Source organism: Amblyomma americanum, chromosome 8, assembly GCF_052857255.1.
Source record: "Amblyomma americanum isolate KBUSLIRL-KWMA chromosome 8, ASM5285725v1, whole genome shotgun sequence".
Taxonomy (NCBI): Eukaryota; Metazoa; Arthropoda; class Arachnida; order Ixodida; family Ixodidae; genus Amblyomma; species Amblyomma americanum.
Window position 1 is genome coordinate 14,213,804 of NC_135504.1, and position 25,882 is coordinate 14,239,685.

At 46.5% G+C, this 25,882-nt stretch overlaps 3 protein-coding genes across 3 annotated transcripts; 2 read left to right on the plus strand and 1 right to left on the minus strand.

The window, feature by feature from the left end:
- The first annotated feature begins 5,385 nt into the window (after window positions 1-5,385).
- On the plus strand, window positions 5,386-11,385 carry LOC144102165 (uncharacterized). Its single transcript, XM_077635479.1, has 6 exons — window positions 5,386-5,425; window positions 6,298-6,468; window positions 7,151-7,350; window positions 8,495-8,589; window positions 10,576-10,693; window positions 11,323-11,385. The coding sequence occupies exons 1-6, from the start codon at window positions 5,386-5,388 to the stop codon at window positions 11,383-11,385; spliced, it is 687 nt and encodes a 228-aa protein (XP_077491605.1).
- Window positions 11,386-12,274: 889 nt separating this feature from the next.
- LOC144100069 (uncharacterized) lies at window positions 12,275-15,475 on the plus strand. Its single transcript, XM_077633111.1, has 3 exons — window positions 12,275-12,700; window positions 14,226-14,339; window positions 15,283-15,475. Exons 1-3 carry the CDS (start codon window positions 12,626-12,628, stop codon window positions 15,436-15,438), a joined length of 345 nt encoding a protein of 114 aa, XP_077489237.1. The 5' UTR covers window positions 12,275-12,625; the 3' UTR covers window positions 15,439-15,475.
- A 1,095-nt stretch (window positions 15,476-16,570) lies between these two features.
- Window positions 16,571-23,587, minus strand: LOC144102166 (2-Hydroxyacid oxidase 1-like). The gene is made up of 5 exons (XM_077635480.1): window positions 23,560-23,587; window positions 22,521-22,612; window positions 20,703-20,861; window positions 18,138-18,207; window positions 16,571-16,686 (listed from the first exon to the last, which is right to left on the minus strand). The coding sequence occupies exons 1-5, from the start codon at window positions 23,585-23,587 to the stop codon at window positions 16,571-16,573; spliced, it is 465 nt and encodes a 154-aa protein (XP_077491606.1).
- Between the last annotated feature and the right edge of the window lie 2,295 nt (window positions 23,588-25,882).

Consider the following 25,882-nt stretch of genomic DNA (forward strand, 5'->3'; position numbering starts at 1 on the left):
AAGAGGGTTCTGACAACTGTAATGATGATGATAAGGGTTGCTGCCATTCCTGAACCTTTGGCGAGAGGCAAAAGCCTTGGAGCTTTTTCTTCGTAAGGGATCAATATGAACAGAAAAATGCGGCATATGCGCATGTTTTTTATTATTGTAAGAGGAAATCACACGCGATGTCCTGAAAATTCACCATGTGCTTTTTGCTCACGGGATTTACAAAGGCTCACTCCATGTACCCTGAAAGGTGATGGAAATTTAGCACTGCCAGTGAGCTGTATGGACCGTGATTCACATGTTGATGGCTTTGGTTTTTATGAACCCTGAGAAATATTTAAAGGGAAGAAGCTACCATAAAACCGGTTATGCGTTACAATGCTAAATTATGGACTAAGATAAAGTGCCCCGAATCGAAACATTATTTAGCCGTCGAAGTTGAAGGACATAGATTGCACACACGAATTTAGCATTGCAATTTGATTGTACCGACCATGCAGTTCTCTACTACAGAGGGTGCCCAACAGAAAAGTCTACAATATCTACGTAATTTCTGGCGAGAAAAGAAACAGTTTACCGAGTATTTGGGAAACCTAATAGAATGGGGAAACTCGTAAGCGAATATTAGTTTTAAAAGAATACATTATAATTGGGATGTTCTCTTCCGGCAGCTTCGTCGAGTACCACCTTGCGTACCTGTACGTGCTAACTGATTGCTTGACATGAGGTAAGTGGCAGACGAGGTGTAAGCCATACACTATAGGAAATGAGCGAACTGTGTCGATACCGTGGAGCTTTGCTTCGGCCCCCACCCCTCACACCCCTACACAGGTGCTAACAAGCAGGGCGAACCCCTACAAATACGTAACCAACGCAGGCTATGCGGTTGTGCTCGAACTGCTCGTGTTCCATGTAGGTAGCCTGCAGACTGCAGTTTACGCCAGTACCAGGAAAAAAGTTGGAGGGTACACTTAATCTCCGTTTTAAGGGTATGAAACGATGACGTTAAAATGTTAATGCCCATATATGCGTATTTGGTCATACTCGACTTCACATTCACAAATCCCTGGGAGTCCTCGTACTACTCCTGGCGCAGTGGTGCAGCGGTTAAGCGATGCGATGTCCTTCGTCTTTCTTTGCGTCCGTGCGTTTTTTTCGTGCTTTTCGTCTTACAGTGCATTACCAACTAGCCCGCATCCACACTATACTAAGCCCCTGCCTTTCAATGGCAGGCGCTGCCACCGGTTGGGCTAGTGAGACCCAGGTCGCACTTCCCGACCAACCTCTTGCGACCAAGAAACTGTCACCTGCTACGGCAGTCAGCTCGCAGTCCAGTGGGCAGGTTGTGATGACGCCACAAGGTCACGTAACCTAGGTGGTCCACCTAAGTTGCTTCTCCGGGAATTTTTCGCTCACAAAGCCGACGCCGAATTTTCTGCACAACGGGAGCCTTACCGCTGTCGCGTTAAAACTATTCTGGCGCTCTGTTCGCAGGCCCGGCGCCAAGAAGGATGCCCGTGTGGACGCCGAGACCCGCCTGCGGTGGATGACTGCCGCGGCGCTGGCCATCTTTCTAGTCCTGAGCATCGCCCTCACAGCATTCTTCATGTACGCCGGTACGTCGACACCACCACGCTGTCGCCATACTGCACGGTTTCGGCGCACCGCCACTGCTTCTAGAGACACTTTAAAGGCCCTCGCGGGGGCATGGGCGTAATGTTGTTTCTCAGCTACGTTCAGTTAGTACTTGTGAGGGTTTAACGGCTATCGGCAATTTTGGAGCTTGAAATCCAATCTTAAATAACCATTTCTTTAAGCACTGTGCAAGACGCCTGCATCTAAAATGAAAGTGTCTGCGTTGAAAAGTGCGAACAACAAATTCTGCGCCGGGGAGCAGGAAATCTATGTGCAATAAGGCGATAATGACCACCACGACCACATATTTCGCACTGCCCACCTGACCCCTTTATCACCAACTAATAGAGCTCTGTGTGTCTTTCAGAGCTACTTAATTTCCGTGGCACATTATTTGTAACCATCTTATTACAGGTTCACCTATGTCAGCTTGTAAGTATCCACATTATTAGTGATCTTAATTCAAGTGTACAGCAGACAGAGGGCAAGTAGATGGGTTTCCTGAAAACACAAAGTGAACAAGAGGTAGAGGAGGCTTGGGGGCAACGTCAGCATGCTTGCCAATGTTTCGACTAGAGTCACTAAATAAAGACTTCGAGTACCGGCACTCTTTTCTCCTATTGTTCTGTGCCGCCGCCACGATCATTGGTCAGTTTGCATCACGTGATATTTGTTTACACTGCGACGGTTCATGGGGGCTGCCATTTTGTGCCTTATGCGTTTTCAGTCGGGCAACTGTGGTAGTCCTAGTGCTGCGACGCTGCGAGTGCTGCCGGTGGCCGACTCAGTGACCAGGGATTCCGCGCCTCGCAGCATTTCAGCTGCACAAGAGCATACGAGGATGCCGTTTTGCTGCGTTGTTGGCTGTTTCAACTCGCAGAATGATGGAAAACGCTTACCGTTTGCATCTGAGCGGCTCCATGCCGTACGGCTACGATCCCCGCCGCAGCGCAGGGTGGCTAACAGCGTTGTTTACAAAATGGCCGGGCCAAAGTTAGCGGCGAGGTCGCCGAAGCGGCAATCTGGCAACAATGATAAACAACAAAATGGCCGCCCCTGCTTACCGCCGTGCTGCAGTGACGGTACTGTGTCTTTATTTAGTGACTCTAGTTTCGACAAGAGGACTTGCCTTCATCTGGACAAAGCGTTCATCACTGGCGGGGTTTAAATAGGGCCTTCACTCCGAAGAGGAAGGCCCGGTGAGGGGGAGGAGGGTCTGAAGTGGGAAAGGTGTTAGTATGGGGAGCGTGAATCTCGTCCAGGCATGATGGCTGCTAAAGAGCATTAACCGGCTGATCTTCAAGACGCATTAACAGCGTTTCTTGTTGTACGTTGTTGTTGTACAGTGTCGTATGTTTATTGAATCGCTTTCAGCACATGTTTCGGTTTCTTCCACGTTCCCTAAACCTTTGGAGTCGACTGCATAGTGAAGAGGACCGTCCTTATCGTTCTTCTTGTTAATGCGCCTAGCGCCCTGCAGAAATTATTTCCCTCTCTGACTGCTCCTAGCAATAAGTATGTAACGGCTTGGTAATTTCCGAGGGCTACTGCTCCTTGTTATTTGCCAGTTAACTCCACTGCGTCATAGTCAGTCCTAGTAAGCCACTGCGTCAGAGTAAGCAGTGGCTAGCGTGAGTCCTGCATTAATTTATTTTCCCGAAAGCTCTCTGACAGCAATCCAAGTCACTTGAACCGGGAAATACCACACGTGTCCTAACACCAAAAAAAAAATGGCGCTTTTTCCAGCCTCGTCGCTTCGCTTCGCCCAGCAGGCCTCGTCGGGAGCTCCAGCCAGTAAGCACGCCACAACTGCGCCATAATTCTTCTTGTTTGGCATTGAGAAAATCTTTACCGCTGAAAAAGAAAACTTGGACGGACAACTTGCCAAGTTTTCTGTCTATGAAGAAGACCACTTCCTGTACAAAGAATAGAGGCTTTACTTTCTTCTACCTTGTGGTTACCTGAACATTTTTGAGTGAGGCAGCTTTGCGCCTCATAACTTTTTCTTTAAATAAAAGGCGTCAGTTCGTTTGGTTTATAGGGGTTTAACGCCTCAAATCAACTCAGGCTATGAGAGACGCCGTAGTGAAGGGCTCCGGAAATTTCGACCTCCTGAGGTTCTTTAACGTGCACTGACATCGCACAGTACACGGGCCTCCAGAATTTAGCCTCCATCGAAATTCGACCGCCGCGGCCGGGATCGAGCCCGCGTCTTTCGGGCCGGCAGCCGAGCGCCATAACCACTCAGCCACCGCGGCGGCCCATTAGTTCATCTGGAACCACAACTGGCCTTTCCAGATCACCTAACTCAGGAACTGTGTCAAGGTAGAAGCTCGGGCAAGTTGGTACAACATTCCAAGGAAGGGTAAACCAGCGCATAACACGGGAGGAAGGAAGAAAACGACAGACAGCGCGCTTACTTGTTTAACAACTCAAGTTTAATCCGGCAGGAGCGAAATATATACCCAGAAAAAGAAAGATAACAAAGTAAAACAAAACATGACAGACAACTCGGCAGAAGAGATACAATCATTGTCAAGTCAACAGGAGAGGTAGGTGATTTCTTTCTCGATCGGGTGAACAGATGGCTTGCTGACCCGTTTCCTTTCTTCGTCCCGTGTTATGCGCCGGTTTACCTTCCATTATAACTGAGGAAGGAGGACTGCTTTAACTTACAGAATTAGAGACACAAGTACCAACTTGCATAATATGCAACCGAGGTATGACATCTGCATTTTTCTATGCCTGGGGAGTAGGGGCCGGTCTATCGAACTTGAGCGAATTTACCTGACGTTGAATTTATTGAGCAACTTAGTAGAAGCCGCGCTCCTCCTCTGGAGTAGGACTTCTGCCTTTACAAGAGGTTTAAATAGACTATATTTTTTATGTGTACTCTGTATCTGTACTCTGTCTGTAGGCGTATCGCTACACCGCACTTCCGGTGACGTAGTACATGACATGACACCGCGCCCCAACTATAAAAAGATTCTCCGCCTAAGGTGTGCCATGTTGTTTGAGTTTAGTTGATGTGTGTAAACAATACAGAAAAAAATTCATTTTTTTTCTTGCTTTTCAGCTCACGGAGAAATGGAGGAGAAAGTGATGAGAGGTAACCGCCAATGACAACACCATGACTGCACAAGTTAAATGCCTGAGCGCGCATACAGTTCTTTAACGGCCGAAGGTGACGCGCTTGGTTTTTGGTTTTTAAAGTGCAGGAAGTCTACTAAGGTTCGCGTCGCCGTTCTCACCGTTAACACTCGGGAGTGCAGTGTAAACAAAGGCACCTTCTATTGATCTTTAGTTCGTTCATTGAGCCAGCCGCAGTAGCTCTATTCCAGCAAATTTTCTAATAAAACCCACACTCTGCCTTCATAAACATCGCCCATTCGTTGGCATTAAAGCCAGTAATCTGTTCTGGCCATTACGTACGAGGCCTAATAATTGAAACAAAACATGTTATTAAGATAGTCGAGGTAGACACAGGTAGACACAGCCACTGATAAACATGTTTGTTGCTGCCCGGAAAAATTCCTGGAAGTCGTCGCGAAAGCCAGCATTTATTTTTATTGTTCAGAGAGCGGCCACCGTTTAAACACATTTTTTTTTCTTTCATCTTGCTGGCACATCTGCAGAGTCGCCAAGGCCGGGAAACAAGTGGGTGACTCACTGTAAGTGAATTTATCCGAACTCCCGGTTTGCAGAACACGAGAAGTGCATTCAAAACGAAATTTCATCAGGTCTAATGCGCTTTGTATTAAGATGTCCTACTTTTTAATAACTATGCTGTATTCCAGCCCCGGTACTAAATGGTAGGCGGTGCACCTTTACACGAAATGTTAATTTTTCTATCATCCCTCGACGAGCTCGTTGTACAAAAAAAATCCCACTTTAAGCACTCGCAGCGTGCTTGATACGAAAAACGCGGAAGTTAAGTGAACAAAAATTTGAGAATAAATTTATTTTCTAGCATCTTCCTATTTCGCAACCCTCACCTGCCTATTGCGAACATTTCGCAAATTCGAGGCATGTGTACAACGTCGATGTGGTAGGTGAAGTGGAAGAATTTAAACTTAAAAAAGAGAAAGCATTAATGATACGGATATTAAAGCGGAGATGGCGATCAGAGGATTCTATAAAAATATTTACTTACTAATGGGATGCACACTTTCACGAGGCGACCAGCCATCCTCCACGATGACCACTTAAGTTGATGACTACCTGAAAGCTCTAGCTACCGCAACTGCTGCCACCTTTCATCAAGATATTGACTTAACTGTCCTGCTTTTTACTTGCTTTCATGCTTTCATGAAGGCTCTGACAGTTTTCAAAGTGTAAATAAGACGGACGGGATGTCAGCCTTGCCACCTATAGAAGCAGTTTCTCGCGTTACTGATTATTTCTAAGAACATCTACTAAAACAGTTCTGGTATGCTCGCAGCATAGGAAAGATAGTATCTAGCTGAATGTGTGTAAGCCATTTGCAAAGACACCCCGCAGTTGAGGCTCCCGTAGCCCTGGAGTGCACCGGCACCTCTATCGCGATCATTGCCGTGCCTGCGCCCTGTCTTGTAGTCATGCTCTAGACAGCGCACACACTACGACATACACAACGATGCCGGGATGTTAACTTGTGGTGTTCCCAACCTCTTTCCTTTGTCGCTGCGATCGCAGACGACTCCCCGATCAAGGTGACGCCCAACGTGCTGCTCTGCGCCACCAATGGGCTTGGAGCTCAGAAGCTGGGGGAAGCCCTGGACACCTACTGCACACACGTAATCTACACCGGACCAATGGCCATCGAGCGCAGCCAGACCAGCGGAAAGCCATACGTGAACGTGAAAGGTACAGGGACTCGCCTACTTCACAGTCAACAGTGTACGGGTACTCTGATGCGCTGTAGTTTCAGGAGGACGCAATTGTGCAACAAAGGCGTATACCTTTTATACTTATATCACATCTGAGAGGCAACTAGGAGCTTTTTTCTCTTACTGTTTTTTCTTTCATTATTTTGTCCCCGCTGCCATTGCCAGCTACATTCTATGAGGTCAGGGCTCATATCTAGCAACATCGTTCGCCAACCTGGAATCAAAGTGCGGGCTTACTAAAGAGCAGCGGCACCTGTATCGCGATTCTTGCCGTGCCCTCGTCCTGTCTTGTAGTCGTGTTCTAGGCAGCACACACACTACGACACACACCACGATGCCGGTATGTTGAAGTGCGCCTGCCTTTCGCAATGTTATTTATACAGATGTCTTAAAATAACCCTTCTGGTTGATGTCAGCACTTGTATTGTCCGTCATTGTCATGAATACCTCCGTGTCCCTGCTGTCGCCAGGATGAGTCGCTTTTCACGGAGGGCAAGAATGACATAAAATCAGAAAGAATTAGCGGTTGCATTGTATTAGTCCAACTCGGGCAAACATTCCGAAGGGGAGGCTGCTTATCTCTGTGACGTCTAGAGTGCGATTCTCCTTTCGTGATACACCAAGTGACAGAAGCGTCTACTACTGTGCCGGCTATGCAGACCGCGACGGCTACAGTGTGTTCAGCGGCCTGACCAAGAACCACGAGCGGTTCTTGTCGTTCCGGTGGAAGACCGCCATCTGGAATGAGGGGGACGTCTTGCACGCGCTGGTCGTCTACCTGCGCTACTACAAGTTGCGCGGTGTCGAGCTGGTCATGGGCAGCCACCTGGACAGCACCAAGTTCATCCGCTTCTGCCAGGTGCGCCGGGAACCTGAGCCGCAGTGTGGGGCCCACGAAAGAAGTTAACCTTTGTGTGCAGTGGGCGTTCTGAATGAGCCTGTCGAAAACAAGTGGACTGTTACAACTGCTGTTACAGGTGTCTCTAAGATAACGTTATTCCTATGACATACAGTGCTTAGCTATAACAGCGTACCTGGTGTGGCACATACAGGATCCTCAATGTTCAGCCATTTATGCGACAGTGTGGCCTGCTTTTCTTACATTACATTTTGGCAACACACGGCTGAAAATTCTGTTTTCGTTTTTGTGCGAAAAACCGGTGTTTGGCGTTTTTTTTTTCTGGGGGGGGGGGGGGGGGAGTGTGAAGCCACGAACGGCAGAGGGTGATGCTATGAACGCTGGTGGGAGTATAAAGAAGAGTTGGAAAGATACCTCGAAAGTCGAATTTGGAATATACCTCGTATTAACTATCGTCTGAAATCCTATGGGCTCAGATCTTGCGGACAGGTGGTTGCCGAAACATTGCACTAATACGGCTGAAGCCAAAAGCGAGATGAAAGTGAATACAGAGCAGGAAAGTTTCCGTGAGCTTAGGCGTTTTTTCTTGTTCAGGGACCGCCTTCCTGCAAGTAAAAAAGAATGGTTTGAAATGAATTTAAAGCTTTTAACAAGAATTGATCCTAAAGTTGCTGCCTGTGGTCGGTGCAAAGAGATATTTATTAACTTCGATAGCTCTGCTAGTTCTCTTCAGTCTGTAGGGTTAGACACCCTCATTCAAAGTATGATTTCTTTTGACAGTCGCAGCTACAGCGACCAGCGAAATAAAAGTGGCGTAGCCATGCATCGGTGTGATTTTTGTGTTGGAAGCAGGTGTTACTCCTGTGACACGTATGTAGCTCAGGTTGGGGCATGAAAGAAAAAAAAAACATATGCACAGTGATATGAAGAACTTGGATGCTACTTGTGAATTTTTCAAGTTAAGAAGCCGTCTTCTGTTGAAACGATAATGTCATGGGCTTGTGATTGAACTTTCCCCGTAGCAGTTGTTTTCATTGGCGCTAATGACGTAGTGGTTTCGAGTGTCGACGAACCATCGTACGCTCGAACACTCTTGCCGTTTAGGACCATGGTTTGCTTTTGACCTTCGACGCATGTGCCGCAGGCCTTCGTGCAGCAGATAAAGAACAACGCCAGCCTCATCATAAGAGTGGAGAGGACGGTAGACCTCACCAGGGGCCTTTTCGAGCGGCTGACCAGGCAAGTGGCTCATTTTGCCTCGAAGTGTAGAGCTTCAACTTTGTGTGGGAACAAGAGAGAGCTGGGCTGTGTTCAGTGCTGTGATTAGGATTGTTACATAATTACACAACCACGCACGTGTGCCTTGCAGTTGTGACCTCGTACTTAGATGTTCCGTAAGCGCACCGCACCCTTGGCTTAATTTTATAATCTATGTGAGGATATGACAATGATCGCAAGGTCGCGGGGCGATATCGCGACCAGAAGAGATGCAGAAACGTCCATGAGCTTTTTGATGGTAGTGCACATAGCGCCAGGTGACCTATAATAACCCGGGCCCACTACTACGGCGTCCTTCACAGCCTTTGTGTCGCTTCGGAATCAAAAACCCGCCATTTCATTTTTTTTTATTAGTAGTGTCTGCAGACAACTCTATATGAAGCCGACGACTTGAACGGATAGCTAAAGCAGTGTCAAATGTTCGTGTTTAGGTGCTCTTCACTGGTAAAACGTACGAAAATTAATCTTTATATCATATTTCTTTGAGAGTCTTGCTCAATATGAACTCACTAAAAAGGGCCCTTCATGCGCACTTAGTTGATTTACATACATGAATCACCTAGTTGTGTCCTTCTGAACAGCAGGGGGTCTGCTATTCTCGGCGACAACTTATCTCTGCCAACTTAACTCCGCGAAACAGTACGTCCACAGGACGAGGCGCATTTCTTGCTACGAGTTGCCTCGCGAGGTTACCGTAAAGTTCCTTGATGGTTGCCGGTGTAGTTGGCGCCATCTGTGGAAGCTTCTTGTAAAGAAGTAGTTAGTAGATGCGTTTTAATAATAATAATAATTAGTTTTTGGGGAAAGGAAATGGCGCAGTATCTGTCTCATATATCGGCGGACACCTGTATCGCGCCGTAAGGGAAGGGATAAAGGAGGGAGTTTAAGCAGAAAAGAAGAAAGAGGTGCCGTAGTGGAGGGCTCCGGAATAATTTCGACCACCTCGGGATCTTTAACGTGCACTGACATCACACAGCACACGGGCGCCTTAGCGTTTTGCCGACATAAAAACGCAGCCGCCGCGGTCGGGTTTGAAGCGTTTTAATATAAGAAAATGTTTTTGCTATGGCTTTTTTAAGGTTTAAAATAGGCAGTTATGCTGGAAATATGCCCTAAACGCAGAGTATTGCCAATATACTCTGTTTCAAATGAAAGCTGTTAACTGTAACCAGGGACTATATTCAGTTGAGTAAGAAGAAAGGGCGTGTTTCGGCTCTGTAGCTTTGACTTCAATGCTAGGAAAACTTGTCGCGAAGTTCGAAAATATACCTGTCCCATCCCTATTCAAGAGAATACTCTCCACTATGGTGAACGCACACAGGTCAATCAATGGATGCTGATGGACAGACTTGCTAAGAAATCGTCAGTTGAATAGAGCCAGAAAAGTAAAAAAAACTCGATTCGGGATTTATATTATGATGTCAAAATGTTCTGACCCGCCGCGGTGGCTCAGTGGTTAGGGCGCTCGGCTACTGATCCGGAGTACCCGGGTCCGAACCCCACCGCGGATGCTGCGTTTCGATGGAGGCGAAATGCAAAAAAGGCGGCTGTGTGCTGTGCGATGTCAGCGCACGTTTATGATCCCTAGGTGGTCGAAATTATTCCAGAGCCCTCCACTACGGCACCTCTCTCTTCCTTTCTTCCTTCACTCCCTCCTTTATTCCTTCCCTTACGGTTCGGGTGTCCACCGAGATATGTGAGACAGATACTGCGCCATTTCCTGTCCCCAAAAACCAATTTCAAGTGAAATGTCCTTATTCGAGCACTATGCTGTTTGCAGTAACCGTGCGAGTTAGCTCCGGAGTCTGAAATGTCTTGTGCGAATTGGGAGCACAGGCCTCACATATTGATGTCACTTTGGTACGAAGCACAGAGCTCAGTCATATTGTACATATTGTGTCTTCTCCTTTCCTGTTCACTAATTGGAGTCGCTGCACGTGAGCGCAGGCTGCCCCAGTTTCTGGTCCTGGAGACCCAAGCGGTGCAGATACCGGGGCTGCAGACCAGGCGTTTTCCAAACCCGTACCAGCCCTTCGCCGGCTCCCACACCAGGGATGTGTACATGGTGAGCGGAGCGCTCTTTACAGCCGGGTTCTTGTGGAGGTCGGCAAGCAATGTGGTGTGCGCAGTGAACCAAAGAAAGACTAATCATAATCTAACTGAGAATCAGATTTCAAAGTCTTTTTATTCAGTGTAGCTTACAAAAATGTGATAGGGTTTTAACGTGGTTAACTGGAATAGACTTGCGAAAGCATGTGTTTAGCCTGGTTGGCTAATGTTTTGGTTTGCTGGGTCGCGTGATTACCTTCTTCATTCCAGTATATTAGTTGATGAAGACGACGATGTGCAATGCAAAGCGCGAGACTTCGTTGCTGTTTAACACGAGGCGTGACCAGCTTCGGCGATACCACAGCGCTCTCGTGCAGTGGCCAGCGAAGCTGATCTGTATGCGGGCCTTCGCTGGTTTGAATCCTAGGCACGGCAGTATTTATTTTACTTATGATTTGACCAAGTTAACCTTTTCGGTCAAACTTCGCACAAACGCGGTGTGCCGGTTTGACCTCGTGAAGTAGTTCTGTCGCATTAAAAGAATATTAAAAAATCCAAAAGTCGGCAAGGCCATATCGGCATTCCTGGTTTTATGTTTTATTGATTAGTTCATTCCGTCATAATGCTTCTGTTTACGGCTAACAGATGATGAAGGTGGACAATGAGGGGAGGTGGCAGGTGCAGCAGCTGGCACGTCACGTGATCTGAGGAGATCATAACTGTCTCGACCAATCAGCAAATTTTTTGACAGACAAAAAGGCCGGATTTTTTCCGGACTTAATGGCAGACCGCAACACCGGCGTTTTACCCAATTTGATGACAGACCACAATATCGATATTTTCTCCTGATAACGCCTCTTATTCTACCAAATTAAAACGGTCACACAGAGATACAATACACGTTCATTTTGTCTCTGGTGCATTTACATGGTGGGTTTATTCATTTTGCGTAAACGTCGTTTGCAGCGTTTTGCTCATTTTCTGAGAACCACAATTTTGACACACAAACAATAGTACAGGAGGTATCTCTGGTTATAGGTGGGATATCTTCATAATTCTTATTTTTAGAGGGATAAAGTGGCAGGGAGTAGAGTAAGCCTAGAACAAGAAGCTATTCCATTACGAAATATTTTGAGAAAATATGATTTTCTTGAGCCACAATACTGAAATTTCTCTGGTAGAGTTTAACTTGCTGGAATTTTTGTTGCAGTGCGCCTGCAACATCAGATTTGTCTTATTGCACTTCTAGGATATTCAATCACTTCAGTGTGCTAAAAGACACTGTGGAGTTTTGTGTTGTACTGTGCGTGATTAAATTGGCTGTACATTTCAAATAACAATTACATAAAAGTTTGAAAGAAAATAAGATAATTGGAATCAGCACATAGAAATACATTGGACTTTTTGTCTAAACGACAAAAAATTCGTTTTTAACCGAACAAGGTCAGCATCTTGACACGGCCACCGCAGCTAGCTGGCTATTGAGAAGGACCTGCTTTAGGTGAAAAACTAACACAATATGGAAGCCGGGGCTTGGTGAGACTGTGGTAACTCTGGATAAAGTATAGTACAGCTGTGCATCTTGAGGGCCAGTGGCCCACCATACAACCGCACCATACAAGGCAGCATGCATGGCGCCATTGAAATAAGTGTTACGTTAGCTAGGTACCTACGCAGCCATTGACAGCACAACCAACGATAGACTGAGGCTAATGAAACCGGTGCCAGAGTGGTTGCTTTTTCAGCACATCGTAGAAATCAGTGACGCAGCTACCATCACCAAGTATTTGCCCATGCTGTGCGACCTATTCAAAGTGCCTTTGAGTTTTTGCAGTGTCAACAAAAGAGAGTTCCATTGTCGTGCATCTCTTCGCAGCGGCAGCGGCTGTGGCAGGTGCACCCGTGGCGGCGCCACCTCCACGCCGACAACGTGTGCTTCACCTTCTCCATGGCCGTCATCAAGGCTCGAAAGGGCACCGTGAGGAACGCCATGCTTGGCTACTCCTACACCGGCCTCAAGGAGGTATGAGGGTGGTTGCTTAGTCTTTTTAATCCGTCAGCATTACAACTGTCTGGGCAAGCGGTCTGCAGCCAGTGGCAGGTGGTCTACCTGCCACGATTGGCCGGTGGCAACTTACCGATCGGGCAACGAGCTAACTTTCTATACTGCCATAGGAAGTAAAGTGTACTACGTCGGATATAACAAACGTTAGGGTACCAACCTCGGATATACCGAACATTTGGAAGCAGACGCATTCCACCGGTCTACCAATTGGCAAGGCTTTCATTTGGGCTAGTTGGCTGTAGCAGTGAAACATATTCACTAGCGCAAACACAGACAGGGATCAAAGTAAGAGTAAGAGACAGGGCATTAGCGTGTGTCCTGTTTCTTACTCTTACTTTGGTCCCTGTCTGTGTTTTCGCTAGTCAATATGTTTCACTACCAATTGGATCGGCTAAGAGTTTTATTTCCTGCATTGTGAACGTCTTAGCTGGATCGAAGGCTACTGTTTTGCGGAGAGTACTGCAGAACTGCCCTGCGACTTCAGCGGTGCACGACCGGGTGCTTTGTGACACTGGGTTGTGCTAAAACGACACTCACTTCCGCTTGTGGCTCGTGGACAATGCTTACTTTCGCAATTGGTGTCTATTTGCACAAGGCCGGGTTCTATGCATACTTCTAACTCTCCTTCTGTGTTTACTACCTGCCCTTATTATTTTGTCTCCATTAGTTCAAAGCCTCTTTCTGAACTATTTTCTATTGAATGTGGCGTACTGTACGAAAACATGATACAAGATGACTTCAGGTTTATATCGAATGCTTTAACGTGGATACAGTGTTACATTCATGACCCCTGCCACCCGAGAATCAGCAAGCAGCAAGCGGAGAGAATTAACCCTCTTGTCTGGGCGAGTTGGTACATTTCTAACAAAGAAAGTACTTGCGCAAAGAACACAAGACACAGCAAAGTAACAAAGTGTTCTTGTCGTATGTATTACTTTGTTGTGTCCTGTGTTCTTTGCGCAAGTACATTCTTTGTTAGAAGCGGAGAGAGAGAGAGAGCGAGTGAGAAATACTTTTTTTTACAGCAAAGTTGAAAACATTGCCGGGAGGGCTCCTTAATCCAACAGCCCTCTGGGAGACTGTTCTGGAAGACGTACAAAATATGAGGAAAACTAAAAGGCGCCATTCATTCGCGATGTGTCTCTTTTCGCCCCTGAGTACTTGAAGAATGCGTAATGAAGCCCAAAACATCGGTTCTGTTGTCCACGCTTGTTGCCTGTACATACGTCTACAAGTAGCCAGCATCACTACTGAAAAAAATTGAAAATTAAAAAAAATATTACTTAAAGTCAGAGGTCTTATCCCAATCTTGAACTTCGGACTCGGTCACAGGTGAGACGCCGTATGCGCGTCTTACGAGTGCGTACAGGACCAATGGTTTCACTTAAAACTCAGGCTGTTATTAGAAAGTGGTTTGCTTGGAACTTAAACCTGCCTCGTGTAGCTTTGGTACTAATTTAAAGAGAAACGTCCTCTCTCGCAGCCTTGCCAGCAGACGTCCATGGAGAAGGGCGTGGACTGGAAAGCCCTCTCGCGATACCGGGAGAACCGTACCGTCTATTACGCGTACGACAACAAGCAGACCATTACCCACAAGGTAGGAACTGGGCCAAGACATTCGCTGGACTTCCTTGTGGTACAGTACGTTATTGAGTAGCATGTTCGAAATAAACTGCAGAGTATATGAGTGGGGCGAACTAAAGTTGGCTACGGCGTCAGTGCACTACAAGTGTTACACATGCAATTCGCATCTTAGAGTGAAAAAAGCGACAAGCAAAGACGAGCTGTAACCGCGGGTTTACACTTTTTTTTTTGTTCAATTTTGTACTATTGCTTGGAATAACTGCCTACGAGCGAAGACTTCAAAGTCGTAACAGATAGCGTGTTGTACACTAATGAGACCGTAAAGAACGTCAGGCGAACTAAGCAGATCACACCACAAGCAAAGCGCTACTTTGTGGCCGCATATTTTTAAGCAAATGCTTTAGGCTCCTATTCTCCGCAAATTACGGCGAACATGTGTGAACCCGAAATGGAACATGACGGCCATCTTTCCCGATTTATTCCTAAACCGTCCGTGTGAATGGCAAGCAGCAGAAAAAAAATTCAGCCTCGTGCAGGATTCGAACCGGTGGCGGCGCAAGCAGGTTAGCTTCGCGGCCCGGTTATAATCTTTTATCTGTTCGTTCTGCGCCGCTAATTCTTTGACAGGTCGCTCAGCGAAAAACTGGTTTTTGAGATGAGGGACAGTCAACCGCGGTCTGTAGTACCTGCTGACACCAGCTCATCTTCGGAGGCCGGCACTGGTTACGCGGACAAGCATGCACAGAACTCGCCTGAGTGGGTGGCTCAGTTGATATAGCGCTCGGATGCTGAACCGTCGTACCTGGGTTCAACAACAGCCGCGGCGACCACGTTTTGTAGAACGCAAAAGGTGCCCGCGTACTGTGCGATGTCAGTGCACGTTAAAGATTCCCTAAAAACGTTGTTCAAGTGTCCACCGAGGAATGAGTGTTACTGCGCCTTTTCCTTTCCGGCAGCTGTGGCGGCTGTCCCATGAGTTTCCCCGCTACTGCGTGGCCGCCTATGACGTGGAGCGGGACGACTTCGAAGACGTCTGTCCCAAGAAGAGCGTGCCGCTGCTGCGCGTCGTCCGGAAGCTCGTCACGGCCATGCGCCAGACGAGAGCGGAGTGACGACTGCAGCGCCGCCACCACTCGGCTCTCGCGCTGTCCGGGAAGAATCGCTTCTCCGGAGTACTACCCGAACACAATGGCGGTTCGGACATCGGCAGAGGAGCGACACAAGCGCGCATGCAAGTGCGGCAGCCTGACGTAATAAGAGTAACGTAATAAAAGAAACGTAATAAAACTATACTGCAATTTTCGATTTAGAATCTTCTCTACGTGGTTACTACAGCTGAAAATTTGAAGTCTTCTGCTCAAATGTTGGACTCTTCAGCAGAATTGCCAGTCGCTCTTGGTACCAGTCGCTTCTGTAATGGCACAAGCCGATGATGGAAGCGTTAGTCAGTGTAGGCTGAATCCATCGAAGGCTTTCGATTACTTAAAGACGCAAAATAATATTCTCCTGCTTTCTACAGTAAGAGGTAATAAACTCCAGCCCTTGCTTAGCTGAGGCAGCTATGAAAAGCGCAATTCCTCTCAAGTTTGCTGTCCGTTGCGGTAGTGTTGCTGTTCAACCCTTATGCAGCGGGTGGGTCCGGCTGTGTAAGGAAGGAGGTCCGTCGTCTTTTGCTATGGTTTATTATGAATCCCTACTAACTAGCCGCACTAAACGTTTTTCTGAACACTGTAGAGTGTCTGAGGGGCTCATCAAAGATCAATGTCAAAGAAGGACAGAAATGGTCTACGGCTTACATGTTTTTGCGGGGCAATTGCAGATTAGAAGCAAATGAAGTTAACTATCGGCCTGTAAGGGAATAATTACTCATTGGCATCCAACCAAGCGCAGCCATACGGCTACAAAGGAAAGCTACAGATATACAGCTTCCATGGAAATTTCGTTCGTAGTTAAGCAAGCATTCGTCCTGGTCAGGGGTTCGAACCCAGGACCACCGCTTCACAAGAGCAGTCGCTCGACCAACCGAGATAGCCGGGACGGCTAGCATATGGCAGGGCGAGAGCGAGTTGATCAATAACTCGAAGTGGGATCAATGTTGGACAAGCCAACACTGATCCCACTGGTCAAATCAACATTGATTTAGAAGGAAAGACCTACACGCTAAATTATAGAGAGGCTGGGTGTGAGGAAATTTTCGAGATTACACTGGGCTTCCATTGTGAAACCCTTTATCCGCCACTGCTTTCAATAAATGGTTGCGGGGTTTGCGGTGTCAAGAGGATTTCTTGGCAGCGGCCCGGAATAGCAGCAGCCTTCGCGAACAACCAAGCGCTCATCGAGGTCTTGCAGATTTGGGCAGCCTAGAATAGAGAGAGAAAATTCCTTGTAAAACGGGTAAATCTCAATAGTTTTTAAACGGCATTTGCACACCTCAATCAGCATCATAGAAGCGAAACGTATTCAAAGATTGCGGTCGCAAATATTTCTGAGTTGATGCTTTGTTTTACGCTTCCAAAGTACAGAATAGCACAGTTCTCATTAATGGGGTAAAATTTGTTAGCTACCAAAGTACCTGTAGAAATCAAATAAGTTGTGAAGAATTTTGCGCCCTTATTCGCTCTTCGTGGTTTTATTAGCTGCAGTCAAACTTGTTCCTAACAAAGATAAGCTTGTGCTAGGATGTCTGTAAAAATGTGCATGTGAAACGATGCGAGTTGGTGATTTTTCTGGCCTAAGGGCTACATAGAAAATAATGCACATGTGTTTATAGAGAGAGCGTAAACGGGCATCTAATGAAAGTTGGGCGGTCGTGTGTGCGAACAAAATCTAATGACCCTGTCAAACTAGTGCACATTGTATGATAAAAGACCTTTAAGCTGGGTTAATCCTAGAAAATAGCAAATCCAGGGGTAGTCTATATAATTCTATTTGTTTCAATGCGGAAGGGCAGTGAACCTTCCTTGGACGTCCTGCAGACGTCCTGCAGACATCTCGAACGTCTACAGGACGTCCAAGGGAGCTTTAATGCCCATTGGGAGGCTGCTAGAGCAAGACTATCATTATTATTTTCATTGATTTTCTAAACGAGGACTTCGTTTGCTTGCATACACACCTACTAATCTAACTTAGTCACAAGACAACCGTGTTAGGTGTTGTTTTTGCGAGGAATGGGCAGAGTCAACGATGGATGTCTCAAGGGTGGTGCCTCTCTCCGTAATGCGGGAGGGGTGTGTGATGGATTGTAGGTTTTTATCTGCCTCCTCCCATCATCATCGTCCCCCATCGTGACCTTCTTTTATCTCCTATTCCCGTCCCCCAGAGCAGAGTAGCAGGCCAGATATTTATTTTTCAGGCCAACCTCTCTGCCTTTCCTATCAATAAACCCTCTCTCTCTCTAAACTTTATATCAGATTTCGTAGAAATATTTTTGGACCGAAGATTGAATTACGATACTTTGACTAGAAGGTGTTGAAAAGGGATATTCTGTCGCATTCTTCATTTTTGCTTTTGATTAGGAGTGCTGCTCACTCGAGGAGTCGGCAAGAACCGAAGAGGTGACGATAGAAAAGAAAGAAATTTCAAGGCATTTTGATTTTTTGATGGCAGTAATATAAGCAGTGTGATCATATAGTTTTTTTTAATTCTATGCAAATGGATTTCTCGTGAGTATTGCGAGCCCCAGTCTTTGGCTAAATGAGTGGAGTGGTGACGTAGTACTGCAGTGGCATGCCTTACCTAAAACTGCTATGTATGGAAAGATGCAGATGATATGTAATAAACAAGAAAAATATTTTATATTCCGCCTACTTACCAAGCAACTGCATGGTACGCACAAGTTCGTCCTTGAGTATGCCCAGCATCTTGTCTACTCCTTCCTTACCCTGCATGATGAAAAAACAAATTTAAATGGTCGTTTTGATCACACTTGCTAATTTAGATAATTCTGGAGAAGGAGGTATTACCGGCATTACATATGACGGAAAATAAAACCGTGAGTGCAGAGGCCACCGCAGCGACCATGCCCAGACCTCTTCTAGGGTATCCGGCATAGGACGGGAGTATTTGGGTACATAGGGGAGGGGAACATTATATGGAAAGGCAATGCGATGGAAGCTCGCATTTCAGCAGCACATCTTCTGGCGAATGACTGGCGTTTTGCGTTAGTGTCATTTATCTTTTAGCTTCCACCCAAAGGTATGCCACAGGTACATTCCATGAGTGACATCACGTGTTTTACACCGTTAGCTATGGCTTCAAGGAAAAGATGCATCGGGCTTTGGGGAACGGTAGGCCAAGAGAGGGGTTGTACATGGCATGCGATCCAGGCCCTAACACAAAAACGTGGCAGCATTTCCTCTTTCCTTCATCTCTTCTCCACTCATCATCAGCCTGACTACGGCCACTGCAGCGCAAAGGCCTCTACCATGTCTCTCCAATGAACCCTCTCATTTGCCGTCCATCACAGCAAGCATAAGCAACAAAGTAGACATTAAACGTATTCTCACTCACTGATTGATAACCATTTGGGGGCTTTTTGTGGAGTAAAAATTGAAAGCGTCGAGTGTCGTAGACGAAACCTCCTACGCCATTTCACTTCCTAGCCAACAAAGAAGAGTCTAGAGGGCGGCCTAATTCATAACGCAGACGTCTGGGATGTGTGATCAGTCGTCACGTGATCGAGATGAAAGAAGAATTACGTTCACTAATGCGTCAATGCTTCTCGTCTTCAATACATCAAGAGCGCGAGAAATGCTCCCCGTTTTCACATACCGAAAACCACAAGACGGGTTCCACGGCTTGATGCATTCATCATTATGTTGGCGATTAACTTGCACGCTAGTTAGGCACCCCCTAATATATTCAGCTTCAATAGATACATGATTTCTGGTCCGCGGGGCTTAATCTTGCAAATGAGCGTCTCAGCCAGTGCTGTTCAGGTTGTGCCGGAAAAGCAATCTTTAATGTTGTATACACTTACTGCAATGTGCAGGCGCCAGGACACGGTATTTGTAAAGACGATGTTTCAGCAAAAATTTGCTGCTCCCTGCTTCGCGATTTCTTAGCGAGCGCACATGAGATGAAAAACATTGTTTACTGCTAGCGGCATGCAGTGGTAGAAAAGGTGAGGAGGAAGAAAATTAGTGCCAAGATTTATAAACTGCCATGATTCCTTGAAGATAACTTTGTTCGTAAATCCGAAAGGGTTTCTATCCGCGCTCATAAAATTTAAGACACGCCTGTTCGGCCGTGCAATGAAAAGAAAAATACCTCTAAAACGCTTGATGGTAAACTTGGCCTTTAAATCACCGGTGTAAAGTAGGCCGAATGGAATCAAGTCTGCTACTGTATAGTGGAGTTATTGTCGTTGTTAATGAAGATCATTTTCAAACAAGCTTGACAATGATTGCAATCATTAGATGTACACCCTCTGCGAAAAGTTTAGATTCAAGAAGAGTCTGCTGATGGGTACCGCTGTGTTCCGCATCTTCTGGAGGTGATGAGAACTCCGCTCCTCAGTACCCCGAAGGATAGAACTCACATAGGTGATGAACATCTCCACTGCATGGCTTAGAAGCAAACTCCCTTGTCTATAAATGTTTTGAAGCGAAAAGCCTCACTGCACTAGGTAAAGCAGTCTTCGGGTAGGCCGGAGAATGACCCTAAACGACATTCAGCTCAACCACGTTAGCCGTGTATGACCATACATGGTACAGTTATGGTGTCGAACCTTTGACCCTTCACCTTAGTTCACGACCTTTAGTTGACATTTTTGTGATTTTTGAGGGTTTAACGTACCAAAGCAACTCAGGCTATGAGGGACGCCGTAGTGAAGGGCTCCGGAAATTTCGTCCACCTGGGGTTCTTTAACGTGCACTGACATCGCACAGCACACGGGCCTATAGAATTTCGCTTCCCTTGAAATTCAGCCGCCGCGGCCAGGATCGAACCCGCGTCTTTCGGGTCAGCAGCCGAGAATCATAACCACTGAGCCACCGCGGTGGCTCTTTAGTTGACATTTGACCTCTGAACTTTGACATTGGGTGACCTTTGGGTTGACTTTTGACCTTATGAACACCCGATGGGGTGTTGTGAAGCCACGTTACGACATCCAATGGGGGTGTCGTAAGACCATGCGATACACGCCATAGCCACGTGGTCGTGTGGGTATATACAGAAGAGCTGTCGCGAGCGTGTAGTGGTGCTGCCATGGGCGAGCCTGAGACGCTTAGCAAGTCTCCTTGCTTTTCGTTGAATTCCAGGGTTAGCCAAGTTAAGCCACTGGCAATTTTTTGCAAAGTCTATCCATCAGATGTCCGTAAAGTTCGGCTCAATTTTACGATCTGTCAATGCACTGAAGTGAAAGTGGGGCACGTACGCTGTAGGCCAGACCCCAGAGCACCGGTCGGCCCACAAACACAGCGCGCGCTCCGAGGCTGAGCGCCTTGACCACGTCTGTTCCTGTGCGTACACCGCCGTCCAAGTATACCTCAGTGCGGTTTCCCACTGCTTGAACAATGGCCGGTAGGGCTTCGATCTGCGAAATTACATGTATCTATATGTATTTACCTCTCGAAGCCATAATTTTGCGCTTCGAGAAGGCAACACGGCTTGTTGAAATTAGCAGCCTACAGTGACGACTGGGACTTCGAAATGAAGACCTTTACACGAATTCCACTAACAGTGAAGCGTAAAAGTGAAGCACTCAGCCTCAAATTCTTGTAGCGAACATTTATTTTTACTTGAGCAGGTAGGATCATCTACGCAGACTTTTCTGGAGATCTTTTTGTTCTCCCGCTCGACATATACATGTAACCCCGAATACCACGTCCTCATTTTCTTATTGTCAACACTATCCTGATTGCACTTTTCTTTCATAAGGCGCTCTCCACTATTTGAAATCGCACGTGGGATGATTTTATGCGGTTACTAAAATCTATATGTTTCATTTATTTGCCTCTTCAAATAATAATAATAATTGGTTTTGGGGGGAAAGGAAATGGCGCAGTATCTGTCTCATATATCGTTGGACACCTATCTCTCTCTCTTCAAACTGCATAGTACACGTTAGGGGTGCCACCACGCAGCAAGATAAGCAGGAAAAAATTTGCAGCAAAGTATGTATTTATTGGGAAAATTCATCCCAACAACGACGATTATTTAGTGGCGGAAACATATATTAGTAAGTGAGAGAACAAGAAAAATGTCCTGACCACACCGCCGGTTGTGGTTGTAGTAGTAGTAGTAGCAGCAGCAAACATCAGCAACAGCAAGCAGCAGCAGCAAGCAGCAGCAACAGCAACAACAGCAACAACAGCAACAACAGCAACAACAGCAACAACAGCAAAAACAACGGGCTAGTGGCGCGCGCACAAAGAGCGCTTCTCAGGGCCATAATAGGCGAGGATGTATGCTTCTAGTCATTTAAAAGTGACGGCAAAACGTGACGCGAATAGTACAGTTGCTTCTAGCGAGCGTACACCAGGTATAAGACCGAGCGTGGTGAAATGAGAATAAGGCATAACTTTAATGGTAATAAACAAAGAATTTTGACATAGTGCACAGAGATAGTAAGCCTTCATGTTAATAATGAAAACTGCAGTAAAAAAAAACTGTTGGATATAAAACCTGCTATTTGTGGCGCGCGCAGAAAAGTTGTCACAAATACAGAACTTAATTAACGGGGTCTGCCCCTCTCATTATCTTAAGAGGGGTAATTCACGACTGTAAAAGCGGATTCAGTGCCCTGCGTTTTGGTCACGCGTGGAAGCATTACGTTTTTTCCATAATTTTAGTACACTCATCTCTTGCCATTGCAGTCGCTTTTGTGCTTAGTGGGGTGCACATTTTCATGTTAACTTGAGCATGGTTAAAAAATGTAGAACTTCCTAGGATTGTCCTCACCTTAAAGTTCTTGAACGAATTGCAGTGCGTTTGATGCACGCGGACACACCGTTTCTTATATGCATATTTATTTTGTGAACTGAGGGCATTCGATGCGTTTCCAACCTTACTAAAATAATTTCTATTCCTAGTCTTGCAGCCATAAGAACGCACCCAGTTCATGTGCTGAAAAGCTCTGTGAAAGCACCGGATGCCTTGTAAAGCGACAATCCTTCATGACAAGTGTTGAGCTTAGTATAAGAATTGTGAATGGGGAGGAAAGCAACGTTGCTATTCTCGTAGCCTGCCATACCGTTGCCGGAGTGCCGTCCAGAATCCTGCCACCGTGGTTTGACACGATCACCGCCGCTACACCATGATTCACGGCTTCAACTGCGGCTTCAGCTGAAAGGAGAGAACACATGCTTCGAACATAAATCAATGGATTAGCTCATGTATCAGGGCATATAAGGTTGATTTGCGATGTTGTGTTGACTAAGAATTTTAGACAGAGATAAAAAAGTCCATGACTTTTTTATGACACATGTTCGCGCAAACTAAATTAAAACAAATGAGCAAATATATGCCTTTTATATTTCGTCGTGTGCAGAATACTTTCCCGTTCAGCACAGAGACGTTCTGTAAAAAGATCAAGATTTTTAATGTATCTATTTATTTCCAAGCTGCCCGAAATGCGAAAAACCACAAAACTGAATGCAGTTATTTTTTTTTTACCTATGATACATTAAAACATATGTTGCGGCAGACATCGGTGCTTTTGTACTAGGACCTCTATGAAAGCCTTAAGACATCACAACTTTAGTGTAATGTTTTCTTTACAAAATACGGATTGGATTCAAAATAATAAATATAGGGGGGGCAAAACTTGGAAAACTTGTTAGTCATTAGGAGCTAGGAATAGAAACCATATTTCGAGAGGGCAACCAACTTGGAAAACTGAGAGCGGTGTTCGGCAGGAACCACAGCACAAGCAAGATTTTACAGCGTGTTGGAAAACTAGGTGATCGCTATCAACAACTTCACGCAGCGTCTCGCCGCACTCATTAGTTTTCTCCCAAACAGGAGTGAAAATATTTCCCGAGAATCACGCGATGTCCGTACATACGGCCGACAGATGGCGCAAGCGGAAAATATCTGGGTAAGCTGGGATTGTCCCAGAGACAACGCCAGCTGCCTCTTGTGCTTCCGTACTCTACGAGTCAGCCTTTTCAGGCAGATGGTGGGGTCAGAGATGCTTGCAGCTGACATCTAATAGAGCTGCGCCTGTTAGCCGAAATAATTCCCAGTGTCTGTCAGCTGCATATGTTTTACCACAGATGCAGCAGACAAACTCTTGACGTTCGGTCTTTTGTCGTTCATGTGCGTTGAAGCAGGCCTTAATGTTAGCCTCATTACATTTGCTTTCAGGAGTGACACATGATTGAGGAGTTAATGTTGAACAGCGTTAAAAAAACACGGATGAATGTTTATGTTGGATAATGAAGACCAAGAGTGTAGGGCATGCACAAGAATACAGTAAACTCCAAATGTGTATCATACGGCCCATGTAAGGGGTACGGCCAGGGAGTGAGGATGATATTTAAAGAGCGCACTGCTTCGTTCTTCCTGACATTGTAAAAGGCATGGTGTTATGAGAAAAAATTACTCCTTTCATAACGCAGCTGCAATTAACCTTTATACAAGATGGTTGTTTTAAATGTTTAGAGATTTTTAGCTTAAAACCTACCTGTGAGAGATACGCCGGTGCGGTCTGTGTAGGTGGATTGTAGGTTTGTTCGGTTGATGGTGGTTTGACGTCCCAAAAGCGACTCAGGCTATGAGGAACGCCGTAGTGAAGGGCTCCGGAAATTTCGACCACCTGGGGTTCTTTGACGTGCACTGATATCGCACAGCATACGGGCCTCGATGATTTCGCCTCCATCTAATTTCGGCCGCCGTGGCCGGGATCAAACCCACGTGTTTCGGGTCAGCAGCCGAGCGCCATAGCCACTGAGCCACCGCGGCGGCAGGTGTGGATTGTAAAACAAGGCTGATATCATGTACATGACAGAGCGTAAACTCCACACGATTAATTAACTGATATTACTGATCAACTTTTTATTTATAATTTTAAAGCTTTCGCTTATACTGCAATTTGAAACCAATAAAAATCGAAGGAGAGCCAATTTTTTAACTTTTCTTAAGCGGCAATGGGTTTATAAACATCTGACGTCAAAAATACTCTTTTGAAAGCTCATTCAGTTGGCTGTACTCGGGCCTGCTGTCTTGGTAAAAAAAAAAAAAAAACTAGCTGCGGTTTAACTACTGCTGAACCTGGTTAGAGAGCGATAACTGGGGCGTATCAGACAAGTAGACACGGCTTGGCGTCTGCAACGTTGAGTGCGTCCCGCCCACTGGACAGGCAGCGCGCCCACCCTGCCATCCTGGCAGGTGGGAGTTAAACTAATGGTTGATCGCGAGAGGTTGGTCACCCAACAAACGCTGCAGCCCATTCTAGCGCCCTCTACCGGCAAATCGAGAAGTCAAAGGTCAAGTGGTGAGACAGCTTAGTGGGCCACACATGGTAAGGCCTATAGCCACACTTGACTTCGGGCTCACTTGAAGGTCAGCCGGCAATGCACAGCGAAATCGCTTTATCTAGCTTAGAGAAACTTTCGCTTCAAGAACAGAAAAGTTTTGTGCCTAAAAGAAATGCCTCCTCTATTATTATGCGTCAGATTATTGCCTTCCCAATGGGAGAAGCTCAGACGGCTTGTTAACTACTCACCCTCAATGCGGTACGCTCGGGCGATAGCCTCGTGTTACGTCACCCCGACAGTCAGCCCGTCACAATGGTCTATTCACCAACGGCGCCACGATGCGCTTCCTACACTTCCCGTGAGGCGGCGAGGTGAAGCATCTTGGCATATATATCTTGACAACTTGGCCAGCTTGGCCAGCCGCAGGTTTGATATCGATAAGAGCTGGCGAGCGGCAGCAGATAGGGGGAAAGAAGGAGCTTGATTCGCCATTTTCGACCAAAGTGGCCGGCACTGGTTAAAAAAGTGGTGTTTTACCAGCGCATGAGAATGGCTCCTATAAACCTCGTTTACATGAACCCGACAGCGGCAGGTCGAGCCAGGGTATGATAGAGTTGAGCAAGGCCAGCCCAACACGACGACTGCGCGTTTACATGAACTCGATTTTAGCAAGTTGAGGCCGGTTCAACTGCAGCGACACCAAGCGTCAAGCAGGCAAAAGGAGAGGACAATGGCAGCCCCCAAGATTGCGGGCCGCCACCGCTGTCTAGGAGGCGCGGCGACGCAAGCGAAAAACAAGTTCACATTTATCATCTCCCCTCCGCTAACCCGACTCTTGAACTCGATCCAGTTTACATGCTATCTGGCATTGGGGTCGAGCGAGTCCACCAACCCCCTGCAGTGGAGTTGACTGGACTCGCTGCCTCGACTCCGGGAACCTATTCTGCGGTGTTTACATGAACCCAGTAACCGGTTTTCAACTCAACTGCTCAACCCAACCCCTTAATGTAAACGCCGCTAAAGATAGCCTGATTGAGGGCCTTGCGACACCACTTGGCATAGTGCGGGTACGTACGTGTAAGGATACCCTTGGCAACTACTGGCAAGTCCGAGATGGTCTGCAGCCAGAGCACGT

What these genes read in the sequence shown, in the direction of transcription:
- LOC144102165 (XM_077635479.1), top strand. Translation starts at nt 5,386, where the DNA reads ATGTCCTACTTTTTAATAACTATGCTGTATTCCAGCCCCG. An exon ending in GCCATACGTGAACGTGAAAG is followed by an intron (nt 6,469 to 7,150) that starts GTACAGGGACTC and finishes CCGGCTATGCAG; the next exon opens with ACCGCGACGGCTACAGTGTG. An exon ending in AGTTCATCCGCTTCTGCCAG is followed by an intron (nt 7,351 to 8,494) that starts GTGCGCCGGGAA and finishes CATGTGCCGCAG; the next exon opens with GCCTTCGTGCAGCAGATAAA.
- LOC144100069 (XM_077633111.1), top strand. Translation starts at nt 12,626, where the DNA reads ATGGCCGTCATCAAGGCTCGAAAGGGCACCGTGAGGAACGCCATGCTT. An exon ending in CCTACACCGGCCTCAAGGAG is followed by an intron (nt 12,701 to 14,225) that starts GTATGAGGGTGG and finishes CCTCTCTCGCAG; the next exon opens with CCTTGCCAGCAGACGTCCAT. An exon ending in AGCAGACCATTACCCACAAG is followed by an intron (nt 14,340 to 15,282) that starts GTAGGAACTGGG and finishes CCTTTCCGGCAG; the next exon opens with CTGTGGCGGCTGTCCCATGA.
- LOC144102166 (XM_077635480.1), bottom strand. Translation starts at nt 23,587, where the DNA reads ATGAACGACAAAAGACCGAACGTCAAGA. An exon ending in CAAAAGACCGAACGTCAAGA is followed by an intron (nt 22,613 to 23,559) that starts GTTTGTCTGCTG and finishes CTCTCCTTTCAG; the next exon opens with CTGAAGCCGCAGTTGAAGCC. An exon ending in TGGACGGCACTCCGGCAACG is followed by an intron (nt 20,862 to 22,520) that starts GTATGGCAGGCT and finishes GTAATTTCGCAG; the next exon opens with ATCGAAGCCCTACCGGCCAT.